The sequence below is a fragment of the Neolamprologus multifasciatus genome, chromosome 23 (genome assembly GCF_963576455.1).
Source record: "Neolamprologus multifasciatus chromosome 23, fNeoMul1.2, whole genome shotgun sequence".
NCBI lineage: Eukaryota > Metazoa > Chordata > Actinopteri > Cichliformes > Cichlidae > Neolamprologus > Neolamprologus multifasciatus.
In genome coordinates, this window is record NC_140460.1 from 8,931,882 (window position 1) to 8,947,614 (window position 15,733).

Sequence of the window (15,733 nt, forward strand, 5' to 3'; positions counted from 1 at the left end):
CTGCTGAGAAGAGAAGAGAAGAGAAGAGAAGAGAAGAGAAGAGAAGAGAAGAGAAGAGAAGAGAAGAGAAGAGAAGAGAAGACTGCACTTATTTAGTTGAGAAACTATTATTCATCCTGTAATTTTACAGTGATTGTGAAAATATAAGACTGGCAAATATCTAACGAATCCAAGAACATTTAAGTTCATGTCAACAACAATAACAACACATTTGCAGGAGAGCTCCATGTGAACTGCAACTGGAATAAATTATGCTTGGAGGTAAAAATGGACTAAACAAATGCTGCTGATACTGTGAACATGAGAAAGGATTGAACTTTACTTATCACAATCTTAAAATCGTTAAATAGATTTACTCCTGTTCATTTGTCACCTGGGAATTTGCCTTTATTGTAGTACTGAAATAAAAGATTTCTAGCCTCATAAATACCAAATATTATACACAGAGACACAGCCTACATTGTACCTTAATTTTACTTACCTGTTTGGTTGACTCAACTGCAACTGTTTTGCTACACTTCAGTCATTTATTTTCTTTTAAGTAACCCGTCTGTTTGTTCTCTTCATGCACTCAAAATAAGCTTCAGATGACGGGGAAAAAACCCTCTGACAGGTACTGCATAATAATATGTTACAAGTGTGTACTGTTTGAGAATATTCTTAATAAACAAGCTAAATGATTCAGCTCTGTCTGCGTCACTGAGTGACTCATGAAGAATTGTCATTTCATGTCTGCAGTGAGTCTGGAGCACCTGTGGCTCACAGTATCTGTGTTTAAAGAGCAGCCTGAGGTAGGAAAAGCAAAGAAGGAAGCCACACGTGAAAACACAAAGGATAACAACTGTTTTGTGCAAAGCTGGAATCACACGCATGGATTTAAAAGCAGCTTTTCTAAAGGAAAGCTTAGATAATGATAAGAAAGAAAGTCACATACAACTATCAAGTATTCCGATTCCTGTCTTGTAGAAAGGTTTAAATGCTTACTCTACAGTACCTGGCAACATTATAAAAATCTGAGACATGTTGTCATTTACTCAGATTATGGGCTTTCTGCTAAACTACAGAGCACAGTGTTTCTGTTTCAGTGAGTGGTCTACAGAAAATCAATCATGTAGGTGTTTAAAATGCTTAGTGGGTTATTAAATCTTTGCCATGTTACAGAAAGGTCCTATCTGAACTTGTAGTTTAAGCCACTGGTGGCATTTTGCATGACATTTTAGTTCATTAAAAATATTTTTGTTATTAGTACTAGTCACTTTTGAAGTGTTTCAGTTGCCTTTTACACAAAGTTCAAGGTTTCATTTCCTCTGCCCACACTGTTTTAGAAGAAAACCCAGCTTCTGCTGAACTCCCAGTACAGGTTTGGGCAGTTCTCTTATTTACCTTTTCTCTAACCACGCCTCTATTCTCTGCCCACTTCCTGATCACCTTTGCCTGTTTAGAGGTGAGCAGGTTCTGGGCTCACACAGGAGAAATCCTCTCCGCTTTGGACTCTCCGTATTTTATAAAGTCCAGCAGCAGGATAAAATTTCTCTCTTTCTACATGAAGACTGTCAGCCGGTCTCCGGTTTGCTTGAGTTGGACAAAGTCCTCTTTACGTCATTTAACTCTCCTGTCCTTCCCCTCCACCTCCTCTCTGAATGGTTTAAAGTTACACTGCCTGCCAGACTTTACCTGTTCAGGTGAACTGCACTGCCGAAAGGGAATGTTGCTAATGAAGCCATGTAAGTATAGTTTCCTATTTTACATTTTATTAGAAGCATGTCTGTTATTTATCTTAAATGCTTCACTAAGTTACACAAAACGTCGTGCCAGCAGTTATTGCTGCTCCGGTGTTGCATGGAAAGAATTTGCATTAAATTTGTATTTTATATGTGAGTGTAGCGTATGTCGATTTTCTCTTACCTATGTGCACTGGTGTTAAGTACAGTCTGTGCTGACCCACTCAGCCATTCAGATACATGTGACGCTTCATGGGGTTTCACATCTGGCTTCAGCTGTTTTCCCAGATTGAGGTGTCAGGTCTGGCTCAGACTCAATGTTCAGATTGCTATGAACTCAGAGAGAGGCCAGAATACACAAACATACACACGAGCCTAATGCAGAGATTAGTAAAAGGGCAGAAATTATACTAATATTTTATTTGCACATCCCCTGTTTATTCTAAAAGGAACAAAATGTGCTGAAGACATCAAAAATATTATGCTGTGTTACATTTGGTGTGCAGTTAAATAATTTATAGATAGATAGATGGCTGATTGTTGCTGTTTTTTTCCAATGTTTATCGGTGTGTGATTGTGATTGTATGAAAAGAAAAAATGGCTTGTTGGAATTTTTCTGTCTCATGGACATGTCTGAACAAAACTGCCTATGTTTGGTCTATGCTCTACAACACATAACTTTTGTGCCTGAGTCCAGCCTGCCTTGTGCTATGTTACACTTAGATTATTGACCTGTCAGCAGGTTATCTGGTACTATTTAAATATTTTTATGATATGATGACTAACCCATTTGTCGATGAGGAACTTATTGTTTCCACTCTCCAAGTGAGATTTCTCCTAACACGAGTCACAGATCAGTTTATTATCTTCACCTGTAACAGGTGTCTTCGTTGTCAATTACAGTGACACGGTGCTTTGATTTGACAGAGAGATCATTATGTTGCAGCATGAACCTGCTTTGCAGACACTCATACTTTGTCTGATTTGTCAGGCTTTGACTTTGACTCTGAGGGTGTGTTTTGTTTGGTCGATACAAATATGGTTTGATGTCTGTGACTAAAAATGAGGAGTGGATTTGTACATAGCAACAAGCTAGCTCAGTGTGGACAATGAGAATGCTGATACAGAAATCACCTTATTAATGGCTTATTCTTCACAATCATTTGTTAAGAAGCTGACTTGGCATGGCCGTGTCTCTTTATTAACTCATCAAGTTATTTCAGATCACAGGAGAGAAACCTGAGAGTCAATAAACAATGGTAGTTAAAGACAATGTGCAAACTGTATGAAAGAAGGCTCACGCTATGCTAAATAAACACCTCTCTTTGCACTCAGTTGCATAAGGCCTAGACAGCCAACAACTGGCATAACTATACTTCAAAGATGAAAATAAAGACTACCCCGAGTGTTGTATTTATGTAAACATTTTTTTTACTTTGTAGTCCAAACTGAAAGCCTTGAGCCTGACAGCCCCACCTTTCTCATTCTCTTTGGATACTAGATGGCCAGTGTAGTCAATAATTAAACGTCAACAATATGTAGTCAAGGTTCAGTCAATTAGCTGTCCTGAATGATTTTGTTGTGAGGAAAGAGCAGCAGTCCCACAGGACTGTTGTGACAAAGTGAACTTATCACTTCAGAGATTAGGAATGATCCAGTATGAGCCAATGCTCCTCAGGCACGGGTGTGTCCACTGAATATGCCTGCATGAAAAAAAAAAGGTGTGCAAAAGCATGAAATGTCTGCATGTAGATACATGTAGCAGCACTGGGAATATCCCTGCTATTGTGCCATGTTGTATAGATGTTATTTATGCATGTCAGGCTCCACTGTAAAATTCTTGAGAAAAAAGAACTACACCCAATGGAAGACATCATCGATCTGTTGGAATAACCGAACATAAGATAATCTTTGATTGTAAGTTAGAACAAATGGATCCCTGTGAGAAATTGTTTTTAAAAGTTCAAAAATTACCAGCACAATGACAAACAGCACAAACAGGAGTTATATATCTTCATTGACAGTGTCTCTTTTGTCCTGTCTCCCTCCCCTCACCCCCACCCGGTCACGGCAGATGGCTGCCCCTCCCTGAGCCTGTTGCTTCTGGAGATTTCTTTCTGTTAAAATGTAATTTTTCCTTCCCACTCTCACCCCATGTTTGATCATAGGTGGTCGTCTGATTGTCGGGGGTTTTGTAACTATTACTGTAGTATTTTTACTTTACAATGTAAAGTTCCTTAAGGCAGCTGTTGTGATTTGACTTGACTGAACAGAACGGATTTCCAGAGAAAGGAAGGGCCTCCCATTAGTTGCATTTTGCCATTAGTCTTTGGGTGAAAGTTGTCTTTCTTCTCTCTGGAATATCTTGCGTATGTTGGGAGATGTTCTTATGCACAGGACTGAGCCAAGTCAAGATCATGCCAAGATCAGTGATGCATTTGACACAAAAAGAACTCCTTCCTGAGAACCACCAGTGTTGTCCCAGGAGCCGCAGGTAGCTCCTAGTGCTACCTGTTTCTCTTGTGCAATTAAGTTTCCCAGGGGGCCACATGTGAAACTTGGCCTGTTGTTAAGGGCTGCATCAATTGCCTTAACTCATTTCTACTCAACATCAATTTAATCTCTTCATAAATTTCTTCTGGACATTACAATTTGTGAAATTTTAAACACTTTTTATATTTTATACAAAGTGACAAAGTGCATGTATTGATTTCTTTGGTCAATAATTTAAGTTCAATAATTCAATCCCAGTTGTAATAGAGCTTGTACCCTCTTAGATTCACATTAAGGAAAAGATAGAATACAAGCAGACATATATACATAATTACATTTTAAGTTTATTAATGGGTCAATATTGGCTTCTAAAGCCAAAAAACTACATTTCCTTGTGGTGTCATTTGAGATTCTCAGTTTCAGCACTTCAGCAAGGCTGAAATATTTGTTTGTTAGTATGTATGAGAAAAAAACCCATCAATGTTCATTTGATGAACCAGAAGTTGGAGCTCTTCTTCTTGTTTGGAATGTTATAAAATCCTTATACACGAGCTCTGTAGTGGTCTAATATATTAGAATTGTCTTTTTGATCCAGCACCCCCCGTGCTACCGAACTCTAGGGTGTGCATGCCAGATTTCATTTTTATTTCCCGGTGCTCTTGCTTTTTCACATCACTGTTTAATACTATTGTTAGTTTGAATCGTTTTTTAACAGCTTTGCGTCAAGTGCGAGAAAAGAACAGACGTAAGCTAAAGAGAATATTAGACAACCTTTATTTTTTATTTACATTGACTATGAATCACCATTTTCTTGTTCTCATCACCTACTGACAGGTACTTGATCTCTTTCCCTCCCCTTTTCTGTCTGTAGCTTTTCCTGTGTAGTGATGAAAGTGCTCTGCTTCATAGACAAAGTCAGACGTTGCCACAGTGTGTGGTGAATCAGCTGTGCCACCACAAGTTCTCAGAGGGAAAGTTCATCTTTGTTAAGACTGTTAAGCCTCTACTTATTAGCCTTCTGCTACCCGGCATACCAAAAGACTGTAAGCTTATGGCTCTCACAACTTGCCACCCAACAATTTCATACTGTAAAAAGAAATTATATTGATTAATTCTGCAGCTTGGTGGTTAATCTGGACATTTGCATGTATTCACAAAGAGGTAGGACAGATTTGTATGTATTACCATATTGGAATCCACATCAAAGTCTATTGTTAGTTATAATTTTTTAGAAATAAATTATTTAGCAGAAGAGCATGGGAATCTGTCCAATTAAAACAGAACTAGGGCTTGGATTACATAAATATTTTGTAGGCTCCAAACACAAGTTTTGTTGTTGTTGTTGTTGTTTGGTTTTGTTTTTCTAACTTGATCTAGTGTCTCATTAAGCAGCCAACACCCAGCAGTGGGTCCAGAAACAAAGCATGTGGAGAGTCAACAAGATGGCTTATGCCAAGGTGACGTGTGCCTCACTGAGCCCATCTGTTTGTGTCCATGTGCCCAAATAGCATGCCTGTTTTGGGTTTTGGATATGACGCGTGCATTGGCACACTCACAATGTAAACCTGTGTATCAGTAAAGACAAAAAAAAGACTTGGCACGTCTAAAATCATGTCACATTGCTGTGGATTAACAGTGATGTATGTTTGTCAGGCTGTACACTGAGCAGGAGGCTGAAGACTTATCTGATTCTATCTGTCTCTGCACTTTCTGCTGACATGAGTAGTATTGATGTTGCTGCATCCACAGAAGAAATCGCACTTGTTCGATCTCTCTTCTCTGTGTCAGTGCAGAAAATCAAACTGAGGAGAAAAGACAGGTTTGGAGGACTGCTGCACACAACATGTTCTGTAGTTGTGTTTGAAAAATAAAAAAAATAAAAGTGTCCCTGCTCGGCTCCTCCAAGACATCATGAGTATTTTCATAGCAAAAAAAAGAATGAGCAAATCGCCCTTTTAGATATATATCACTCTTTGGACCCAAATAGTGACCCTGAAATTTACTTCAAAGTGATTCAATTTTGAGCAACTAAAACAGGTAAATGTGGCTTATATAGTGATGCATCAGTATTACTCATGAAGCAGTTTCATATAATTGCAGTCATTTAATTCAGTTCAGTTGTATTTATATAATGCCAAATCACAACAACAGTTACTTGTTGTTAGGTAAATACTCTACAAAAATGTGAAAATACCCTACAAGCATTGCTGGTAACACTTTTGCACTTGATTTTTGAATACAGACTATATTTTTTTTTACATTTTTGTCTGTTTGCATTATATTTATCTTCCCCACAGCTCTCCTTTGCTAACCTCCTTACCAGCTCTAACATGGCATCCCAAGTGTTCTCCAAATGAGTATCCAGGAGCAGAGTACATACCCTGAAGTTGCCACGGCAATGGCCGAAGCATCAGCTCCACCTCTTTCCCCTTCAGACTATGGATCATTGTCTCCGACTCCTGAACTGTGCGCATCATGTGGCCACAGTCATCAGTTGGAAGAGAACCATGAGTACCTTTACAAGGATGAAGTGGACGATGACCTCATCTGTCACATCTGTCTGCAGCCACTCATCAAGCCTCTGGACACGCCCTGCGGACATACTTATTGCCGAGAGTGTCTCACCAGCTTCCTGCTGGAGAGTGACTTCTGTCCTGTGTGCCGTGAACCCCTCATGCTGCAGACCTGCAGGAAGCCCAGTCTTCTGGTCCACAAGCTGCTGGAGAAGCTGTCCGTGGCTTGTCCCTTCACTGACCATTGCACTGAAACAATGCCCCGTGGTCAACTGGAAGACCACATCAAGTTCAGGTAGGCTGGTAGAAACAGTTTGCACCATTAAATTCCCTGTTTAAAAATTATATTATTAGTATTGCTATTAAACAAGTAGGCAAGTACTTTAGCTTCTCGTTTTTCCTTTTTTTCTATTTGGTTTTGATGTGTCTACTAAACTCTACAATGACCTGAAGTAAGCACACACTCCAAGTCTCCCACCCTCCTCTGCCCATCGTCATTAGCCCACAGCTCCAGTCCCAAAGGGTAGAGTTCTTCCAACGAGACTTTCATCTAAACTAGGCCCAGATCCTCTGTTTATAAAAGAAAGCACTTCCTTTTTTCTCAGTCTGGGTCTGTTTTCATTAATGCTCATTAACACTTCCTTAGCCCAAAGGCCGCTGGGATAATTAGTGAATCTTGCCCCACACCACACATAAGCACCAGGAGTATTTCCTATTCATTTGCACTTAAAACTTAGAAAAATCAAGTTGCCTAAAACTCCTTAAACTCTAAAAATTTTGTCCCTCCCTGAATCTTATTTCCCATTTCCAAAACATAGACTCGTTTCATCTGTTTATGCTCTTTTTATACCTTCTTTTCTCGCTCATCTTTTCGCCTGTCATTTCTTCCCAAGTCTTTTCCTTCATGTAATGTGAATGTTATAATGAGGTGTGGCTCTCTGAGGCCAGTTCCCAGAAGGATTCAGCTGTAGAGGTGAGAGACTGCTTTCAGAGAGATGACTCTCCATACTGTTTGCAGGAATGTAGAATAGTTTCAGTGAAATGCCGATTTAAACATTTCCATCAGGGTCCAGTGGGTACATGGCGTCTTTGAGTTTTTATTGAAAGATGTTGGTTAATATTCTCTATATATTGAATCTATCAAGTATATTTAAATTATAAACTATAGGAAACTAGTGGTCTTGGGTTGGGATTATACTTTTCATCTCCGTAAGTCTGTAAGGACCCAGGTGCACCACTCAAAGACAGAGATAATTAATGAGTCCATACCAAGACACAGGGTGCATGAGACAAACAGAGTCCAAAAAAAAAAAAAAAAACACACATAGTTCAGGAGGTCGACAATGCCTCGGGGCAAAACTCAGGGGCTTTTTCTAGCGGTGGAGACAAAGAGGATCTGGAGGTCAACCGCGATGCTGAAGACGAAGACGGAGCAGACCCGGAGACACATAATCAAAATTAACAGATTTATTACGTGCCAGCTCAGAAACAGAGGACTTTGAACAGAGAGTTCATTATTAGTCAGTTCAGGAGCAACAAACTCATACTTGATAGCGACTGGCTTAGATATACACAATTCACTTGTGCAATGCAGTGGCTCAAAACTGAAGTTAAATTATCTTTTACTTTTTCATAGGCATGCTCAGAAACTAAACAAACAGAATTAACAGTCTTTTGATTTAGCCTGTTTTGTGGCACACTGATCAGTCTTAGGTCCCGTTGTATTGAAAACAGTCTTGTTTCGCTGGCTTTATTTGATCCAGACAGAGAAAGTCAGTTTCAATGACCCTCATGTAGTAAGTCCAGTAACCAAGAAATGGTGGATACCAGTCTTTGTAGCCTATAACTAACTGCTCCCTGATATCCTTATCCTATAAATCATGCCCTCCTTCAACTCATCTAAGGGGTTGAGAGCTGCTGGGTCCATAATGGCTGTCATTCTGTCACAATTCGGCCTTGTGGCAGGTTAGGCAGGTGCAGCACTTGGAAACAATGAGAATTAACTAAACTCACAAGAAGAAACTAGGAATAGGAAACTAGGAAACTACTAAGGAACCATAGACCTCACAGAAAAAACAAAACCACACAGCATGAGCAGAAAACATGACAGCAAGCAAAGGGAGACTGAGGACATGAATACACAAGGGATAACGAGGGAACAGACCACAGGTGGGAACACAGCTGAAACTAATCTGACCGACGAGGCAGAACACAACACACACAGGATGAGAGACTATCAAAATAAGACAGGAAGTAACAAACACTGAGATTCATGGGCTAGACACTGGGACAGGGGAGAAACAGACATGGACATCAGAATAGGAAAGACATGAACTGACCAGAAGTCAAGAATTACAAATACACTGGAAAGAGACATGTTCAGAAACTAGATAACCCAAAACTTATGATAACCTGGAAAACCCAACGTCATTCCTTCAAACTTTTGAAAATAAGTCCAGAACGGAAACTCAAAACCCTGGTTCACTCACCCAGGTAACATGACACATGTCATCTTTAGACACTGACTGCAAGCATCTGTGCAAATGTCTATGAGCCTGCTTGTTTTTTATGAACTTGCACTTACATGTGTACAATGTATCAAGTACACAAGCGCTCCGGGTAGCAGATTTAAAGAAGTTTAACAGAAACTATCTCCAGCTGTCTGTTTCCATGTCCGCAAGCAAGTATAATCAACGCCTTCGTGTCATTTTAACAGGACACAAGTGACACAGGAGGAAATTATATGCAAATACTGTAAATTCTTTTCACCAACTCACTCAGCGGTGAGTTGGAGAGGAGTTCCAAACAGTGAATTTTATCATTTTATCATTTCATTTGCAAAGATATATTTTCTTGCCTGTCAAGCTGTTCCTGTGCATTCCATGTGTAAGCACCTTTATTAATTTTGCTCCCACTCTTCATTTATATCCTTTTGTCCTTCAGATGGTTAAATAGCTAATGCAAGAATAGCACTTTAAAATGTGAGAGTAAATCCACGTTGTTTTGCATGGGATAGAAACCTAAAAATGCTTTCTGCTGTAGAATTAGTGCCATGGCAGTTTGTTTTATGCCCCTCCAAGTATATAGCAATAAGACAAAACTTAACTATGCTTTAGGATTGGAACAAATTTCCTAAAATTTTATAAAAACTCAAAATGGAATTTGGGGAAATTAAGCCAGTCAAGATGTGCTTTCAGTACCCGTTTCATGTGTGTAACGCTGCTCCTCCCTCTGCCTGTATTTTATGTTCTAATGATGGGTGGACTGTTTCTGGCTGTTGCTACCCCAAAATCTGGCAATGTGTCAGGAGTTCTAATGACTTAGACAGCCATGCCATCTGTTCAGAGCTGATTTCATACTAATCTAATCATTTGTGACCTTTATTGGCCTTTGGATAGAGAAAATGCCATCCTGGACACATCTCTGCAATCAAGAATAACATCTCAACTATGTAATCTTCAGTATCTTTTCAGTTTTCTATTACTTTTCCCTGTATGGATATATACGATATGGCAAAAAAAAAATAGCCTCCTTATGTGATCCCCCAGGTATTTTCTTCTCTTTCTTTTCATTCGCTAGTTTTATGTAGCTATGTGTCTATCTATAATGCACAAAATCATTTTTTTCTGCTTTGAAGGTCTCTCATTCTCATGTTTTTCATATTAGCCAATTTACCCAGAGTTCTGTTTTGATGATATTTTGCCTTGAGCATGACAGCATTTTGTTCATCTTCTTTTTCCTTTTATGAAAACTACCTTGTTTTTCAAGTATGCCTCCAATGCCCACTGAGGAGTAGTTCAAAGCTTATGTAAATACATGTGATGCATGCAGACATTTTCTATTTTATTATGTGCTTATTTTTATTTTATTTCATTCTGTACTGTTCTGTTTATGGTTTTGGTGAACATGTTCGAATCAGTGTTTCACCAGATAGACACTCATAGAGGGAGAAAAGCCACCCAGTGAGGGAAGCGGAAAAGTGTTTTACCTGTCTATGTAATTCTTATAGCAGATTTATAGTTATTTACATATACCTATTTGATATTAGAGGACATAACACACTCTGAAGAGAAGGGTGTTATGGGTAGCCTTAATATCTGAGACATTTATTCTGAAATAATGTCTCTGATTCTGATTCTTTGTTTAATACATTGGTGGTTCTTATCTGGATTGATGTGTTATTATTGGGTTTTGGTCTCTTTTTCAAAATGGCACTAAGCCCCTAATTGCAGAGTGAATGGTTCAGTCTTTGATACCTCCATGTGACAGGTGTCTCAGTGGAGGTGCCCAAGCTGCTACCAATGGCAGACACGAGTTTTTAATGTGTCTGGTTGAGTGGATGAATTAGAAAGCACTTTGTAAAACTGCTAAGATTAAAAAAAGAAACTGACTTATTTGGAAACCTAACTAAATAACCAAGCAACCAAAGTCTTTATTGCATAGATTTTTAATTCAATTGCTTCACCATCTGCAGAGAGTGAACCACTGAAGGAGCTAGATAAATGTACTTTTTCAGGACACGGTTTCTTGTTAGTACTACCATAGTAGCAGAGAGAAGAAATACATAAAGTGTTACTGCATAATTTATTTTTAAAAAAGAGCTCTAGGAAAAGAGAGTAGGCACTTCTACTGTATTGCAAGCTCCTGCAATAGAGAATATCACGAAGCTGGGAAAAAGATGCAACACAGATAAACGCTATAACACTGTCATACCATCTCTTTGTTTCCTTTACGTGTTACTTATTAGCGCTTAAACAGCCTCGGTTTGTAAGCTGACTTTAAAGCAGAATGTCAAGAATACAAAAGTATTCTGTAATAACTTTTAAAGATTATGACTTTGTGTCAGTATGATGAATTGGCTGCTGTGAGTGGGAAATGAAAAGTAATAATGTGGTTGGAGTATGTGTTTATGTGTATGTTATGATGCCTCTTTTGTGACTCCAAGTTAATGTGCAAGAGAATGAAATGAGTCCTGTGGGGCAGACTGGCTTCTGTTCACAAACTGCATCCTGTCACAATCCAATTACTTTTCCATTTCCTCCGTGCCCTGTGGTCTTGTTGCTGTGCGTACTGTTCAAATACTGCAGGACAACTTATGCCTGAGTTTGCATGCATGCATGCATTAACACAGAGATGCACAAACGCATAGAGGAAAAAATTCAGCCGGTAACTATACTACCTCCATCCATGAGAAATTCATCCAGACAGGGTATTTACACCACAATTTACAAGTGTGTTTCTTGAGTGTAGCTCAGCGCTATGAAAATCAGATAAGGGTGGAAAATATAAGAGCAAAATAGAAAACAGAAAGCAAAGGCAGACTTGTAATTTTGGACTACATGAATAGAATCTGGCTTGATGGCTCTACTTTGAATAAAATGCCTAAATGAATTATAAACTGACGGAAACGGGACTGAGGGTGAGATTTGATAGAATAAAAATAGATCAGTATCTATTGTCCTCCTGCATTTCATATTCAAAGTTGTTTAGCCAACGCTTCTCCCCATTGCACTCTGTTTACTACAAATGAATGAAAAGATAGAAGAGGATGAAAGAAGCCCCATGCATACCCCAAACACCATCAGTGCAGTTATATATATATATATATATCTTGCTCATATTTTAAATCAAATCACAATAGTTAATAGTTAATGTCACCAACGCCTAATACAGTTTGTCAGCACACAGCTCCAGTCATGTTTCCCACAGCTTCTCCACAATCAATCTAAACAGGTGGAGATGTCTTGGTGAATGGGTTCATCCTTTGTTCTTATGAATTACCTTTCCCCTTCCATTTACCAGCTCTTGTACATTACAAAATTGAATTAATATGGAATGAATGAAAATGGACAGTGTGTCAGTAAAGACTTATTCTAAATCTTCTCCTTTTTCGCCCATATTTCTCATTCATGTCACTCAGGATAACAAGGCTCCACCCGTGCAGAGAATATTGATTTGCCGGTGTGTTTTGGTCATGCTCTGTCTTTTTTTTTTTCCACACATGTAGGCAGATTCTTTTGAGCGATCAGACCAATCTGCTGCACTGGGATTAGTCCATCGTTAGAGAGGAGGGGCGAGGGTTTTGGAAGGCAACATACTCTCTATCCTCCCCTTCACGGGTGAATGTATGTGCAGGCAGGGGGGAGGTGAATGCAGAGATTGTACTTGTGTGTATGTATGTATGGGAGTGTACGTGAGAGTACGCATGTGAAGAGGGTAGAGCCAATCACAGCGCACCTGGTACCTCTCCCCCCCTGCTGTCTCTTTTTTGGTCTGCTCCATCCCCCCCCCACCTCAGTGGTTTCTGCTGCAGTATAAGTCACAGCCTGCGCTGTTCTCTCTGACATACACACACGCGCACACATACGCACACACAGAGGGAGACTGACATGCACACACACGCATACGAGCACAAATCCTCTTACAACTCGCCAGTGCCCAGAGCAGATTAAGGGGCCGTACATCTCAAATTGTATTCCAAATGTGCCACCTTTGCAAGGGTCTTCTTCCTGTTCTTCTTGCACTTTTACATCTTCCTCTTGTGCACCAACGGGACTTCTCTGCACCTGCTTCTGCTGCTTCTTCTTCCTCCACTACGTCTTCAACCTCTGGCAACTGGCCCGTTTGCCTCTGCAGCTGAGATGACCAGGCAACCAGCCTGAGGCAGAGGAAGAAACTCACACAGACATAAGTAGAGAAAGGAAAACAAAAGGGGGAAAGAGAGGCTAGAAGGAAGGAAGTCGAGGATTAATTCAAATCTGAGAGCGCCCCTTGAGAAGAAAGACAGGCGAGGAGGGGTAGGTCAGCACGGCCAGGTTCGGAGAATTGGAGGTGGAGGAGGAGGAGGGGGAGGAGGGGGGAACAGGAGAGGAGAGAGCTGTAGTTCAGAAAGGAGGAAACAGGGAATAAAAGAGAGGAAAAGGAGCAGAGCATTGATCATGAAGGCTCTGTTGCTGCTAGTTTTGCCCTGGCTCAGTCCGGCCAACTACACAGACAATTTGGGCAACCTGCACATCCTCTATTCAGAACTGTGAGTACAACACTCAGCCTCCTCCTGCATCCTCTTCATCAACATCTACCCATCCTATCCCTCCATCAGTGAACAGCGCAGCTGTTATGTGTATTCGTGCATTTTGTTTACTTTTATAACCCATTTGTTTGTGTCTGCATTCAGAGCGTTAATGCATATTTGTATATTACTTCCAATGTTGACATTTGGATCATCGCTTGAAGAGTCAGGGTGTTCTTCTTTGTTGTGAAAACAACCAGTCAGTTGCTTCCTGATGCTTTGGTCACTGGTTGCTGTGGCGCTAAAACGCAGCAGAGCCAGCAGGTTGTGCTTTATGCTGTCCAGGACGGTTGGGATGCTACAGAGCGGCACTGCAGCATGGCATCTCTGCCTTTATCTCGTTCTCTTTAGTAGCATGTGTGTTAGTGTGTCACTACTGTATTGACTGGAGCAATACAGTATTTGGACACACAAGCGAGTATTTTTTACACACCCAAACACTGTGTGTGCACAGCCTGTATGGGCTCTCGGACGGTTGTAACTACTCTGTGTTTATTTGTGGAATAGACTTTCACCGCATTAAAAATTCATATCTGGCTACTCTCAGTTTGCATCTACTGAAAATAAACTACACATTCACTTATACACACATACATTTTGTTATACTGAACAAAATGAGAAATCCGTCTGTGTTGGAAACAGCATAACATAATAATGCACCTGTTGCTGCACATTTCCTTCTAATTAATTCTGCATCAAACATTATATCAGAACTAATGCACATGGAAACATCTGTGTCAACATTTCTGTGTTCATTGTAACCTGATCTGTAAAATACACTTCTAGTTAATATTAGTCATATGATGTAACGTCCTAGTAGTGCTTGTTTTGTCTGGCCAATAGTTTGATCTAAGTCATTTAGACCAGAGCAAAGTTGCAAATACTTTTATTTTTTGCTTGCAAATTGACATTGATGGATAATCTAACATTTAAATTCAGTCGTATTTTTACAGTACTCCATACTGTACGTCACACCGTCTTCCTTCTTGGCTCCTCGGTCTCTCTTTGTGTGGGAGTAAGCGTTGACTACATTCACTAGCTCCGTGTGAACTCAAAGCTCTGTGATCCCGGAGCTCAGCAATTGCTCTTCTCTCCAGTCTGTCGGAAATGTCCCATTATACTGCATGAACACATGGAACAATGGGCCGCCTCGCAAATCCCCTCATTTCATTGTATGCGCTCTCTGCACTGAGTGGGGCTTAGTTCCTGCAGACAGCAAGAGCCCGTGTTGGGCAGCAATGGATGCCAAAGAGGAGAGGAAAGAAGGGTGATACACTGTAAACACTGCAAATCAAGTAAAACAGATTTATTATATTAGATAGGTCAAACTGATTTAATTACACACAGAAAGAAGTGGTTGAGGATGTAAGAAGAATAGAGTGGATGAACCATGCAGTGCACAGAAAAGAGGAGAGGGGAGATGAGAGGAGACAGCAGGGTATAAGGTCACTTCCTGTGCCTGCCTTCCATCTGGCTATACATACGGCTGCCATGGTGATGGTACCCAGCAGACACAGTATGCAGGTCCTTTCAGTGAGTGCTTGTTTGTAAATAAAATCATTTGATTTCTCTCTGACACTCACTAAGTGAGAAATATTGACAGCATGTGTTGGAGTGTGTCTCTGTACCGGTGACAGTAGAGCTTTTGCTGATTATGACATGACAGAGAGAGAAACTAGAAGCAGACAATCGCGGACGTGGTGTTTTTCTGCCTGGCTAGTGAGCAGTGGCACACCATTTGTCTTTATCCATACTGTTGACAGCAGCAGCCTCCAGCTCCCGTTGTGCGACTGCCGCCTCAGCCTACACCGTCTCTCCACTCGTCTTTCTCAGTCTGTTCTTTCGCTTACAGATGTCATTCTGTGTGTGTGCGTGATTGCTTCAGTGAGTTTGTACGGTGTGAGAAAAGCGAGAATGGTTATAATCTGTCTTGTTTA

The 15,733-nt window shown here is 40.2% G+C and overlaps 1 protein-coding gene across 3 annotated transcripts in view; it reads left to right on the forward strand.

The window, feature by feature from the left end:
• The first annotated feature begins 1,414 nt into the window (after positions 1 to 1,414).
• Positions 1,415 to 15,733, forward strand: part of lnx1 (ligand of numb-protein X 1) — a 35,081-nt gene continuing 20,762 nt past the window's right edge. The window contains exons 1-2 of one of the 3 annotated variants that reach the window (XM_085152530.1): positions 1,415 to 1,724; positions 6,512 to 7,022. In XM_085152530.1, the coding sequence (XP_085008656.1) occupies positions 6,568 to 7,022 (455 nt within the window). In that variant the 5' untranslated portion in view covers positions 1,415 to 1,724; positions 6,512 to 6,567. Of the gene's footprint in view, positions 1,725 to 6,511; positions 7,023 to 7,095; positions 13,758 to 15,733 lie in introns of those variants that run through there. The other 2 variants (XM_085152531.1, XM_085152532.1) reach the window with 2 other exon arrangements.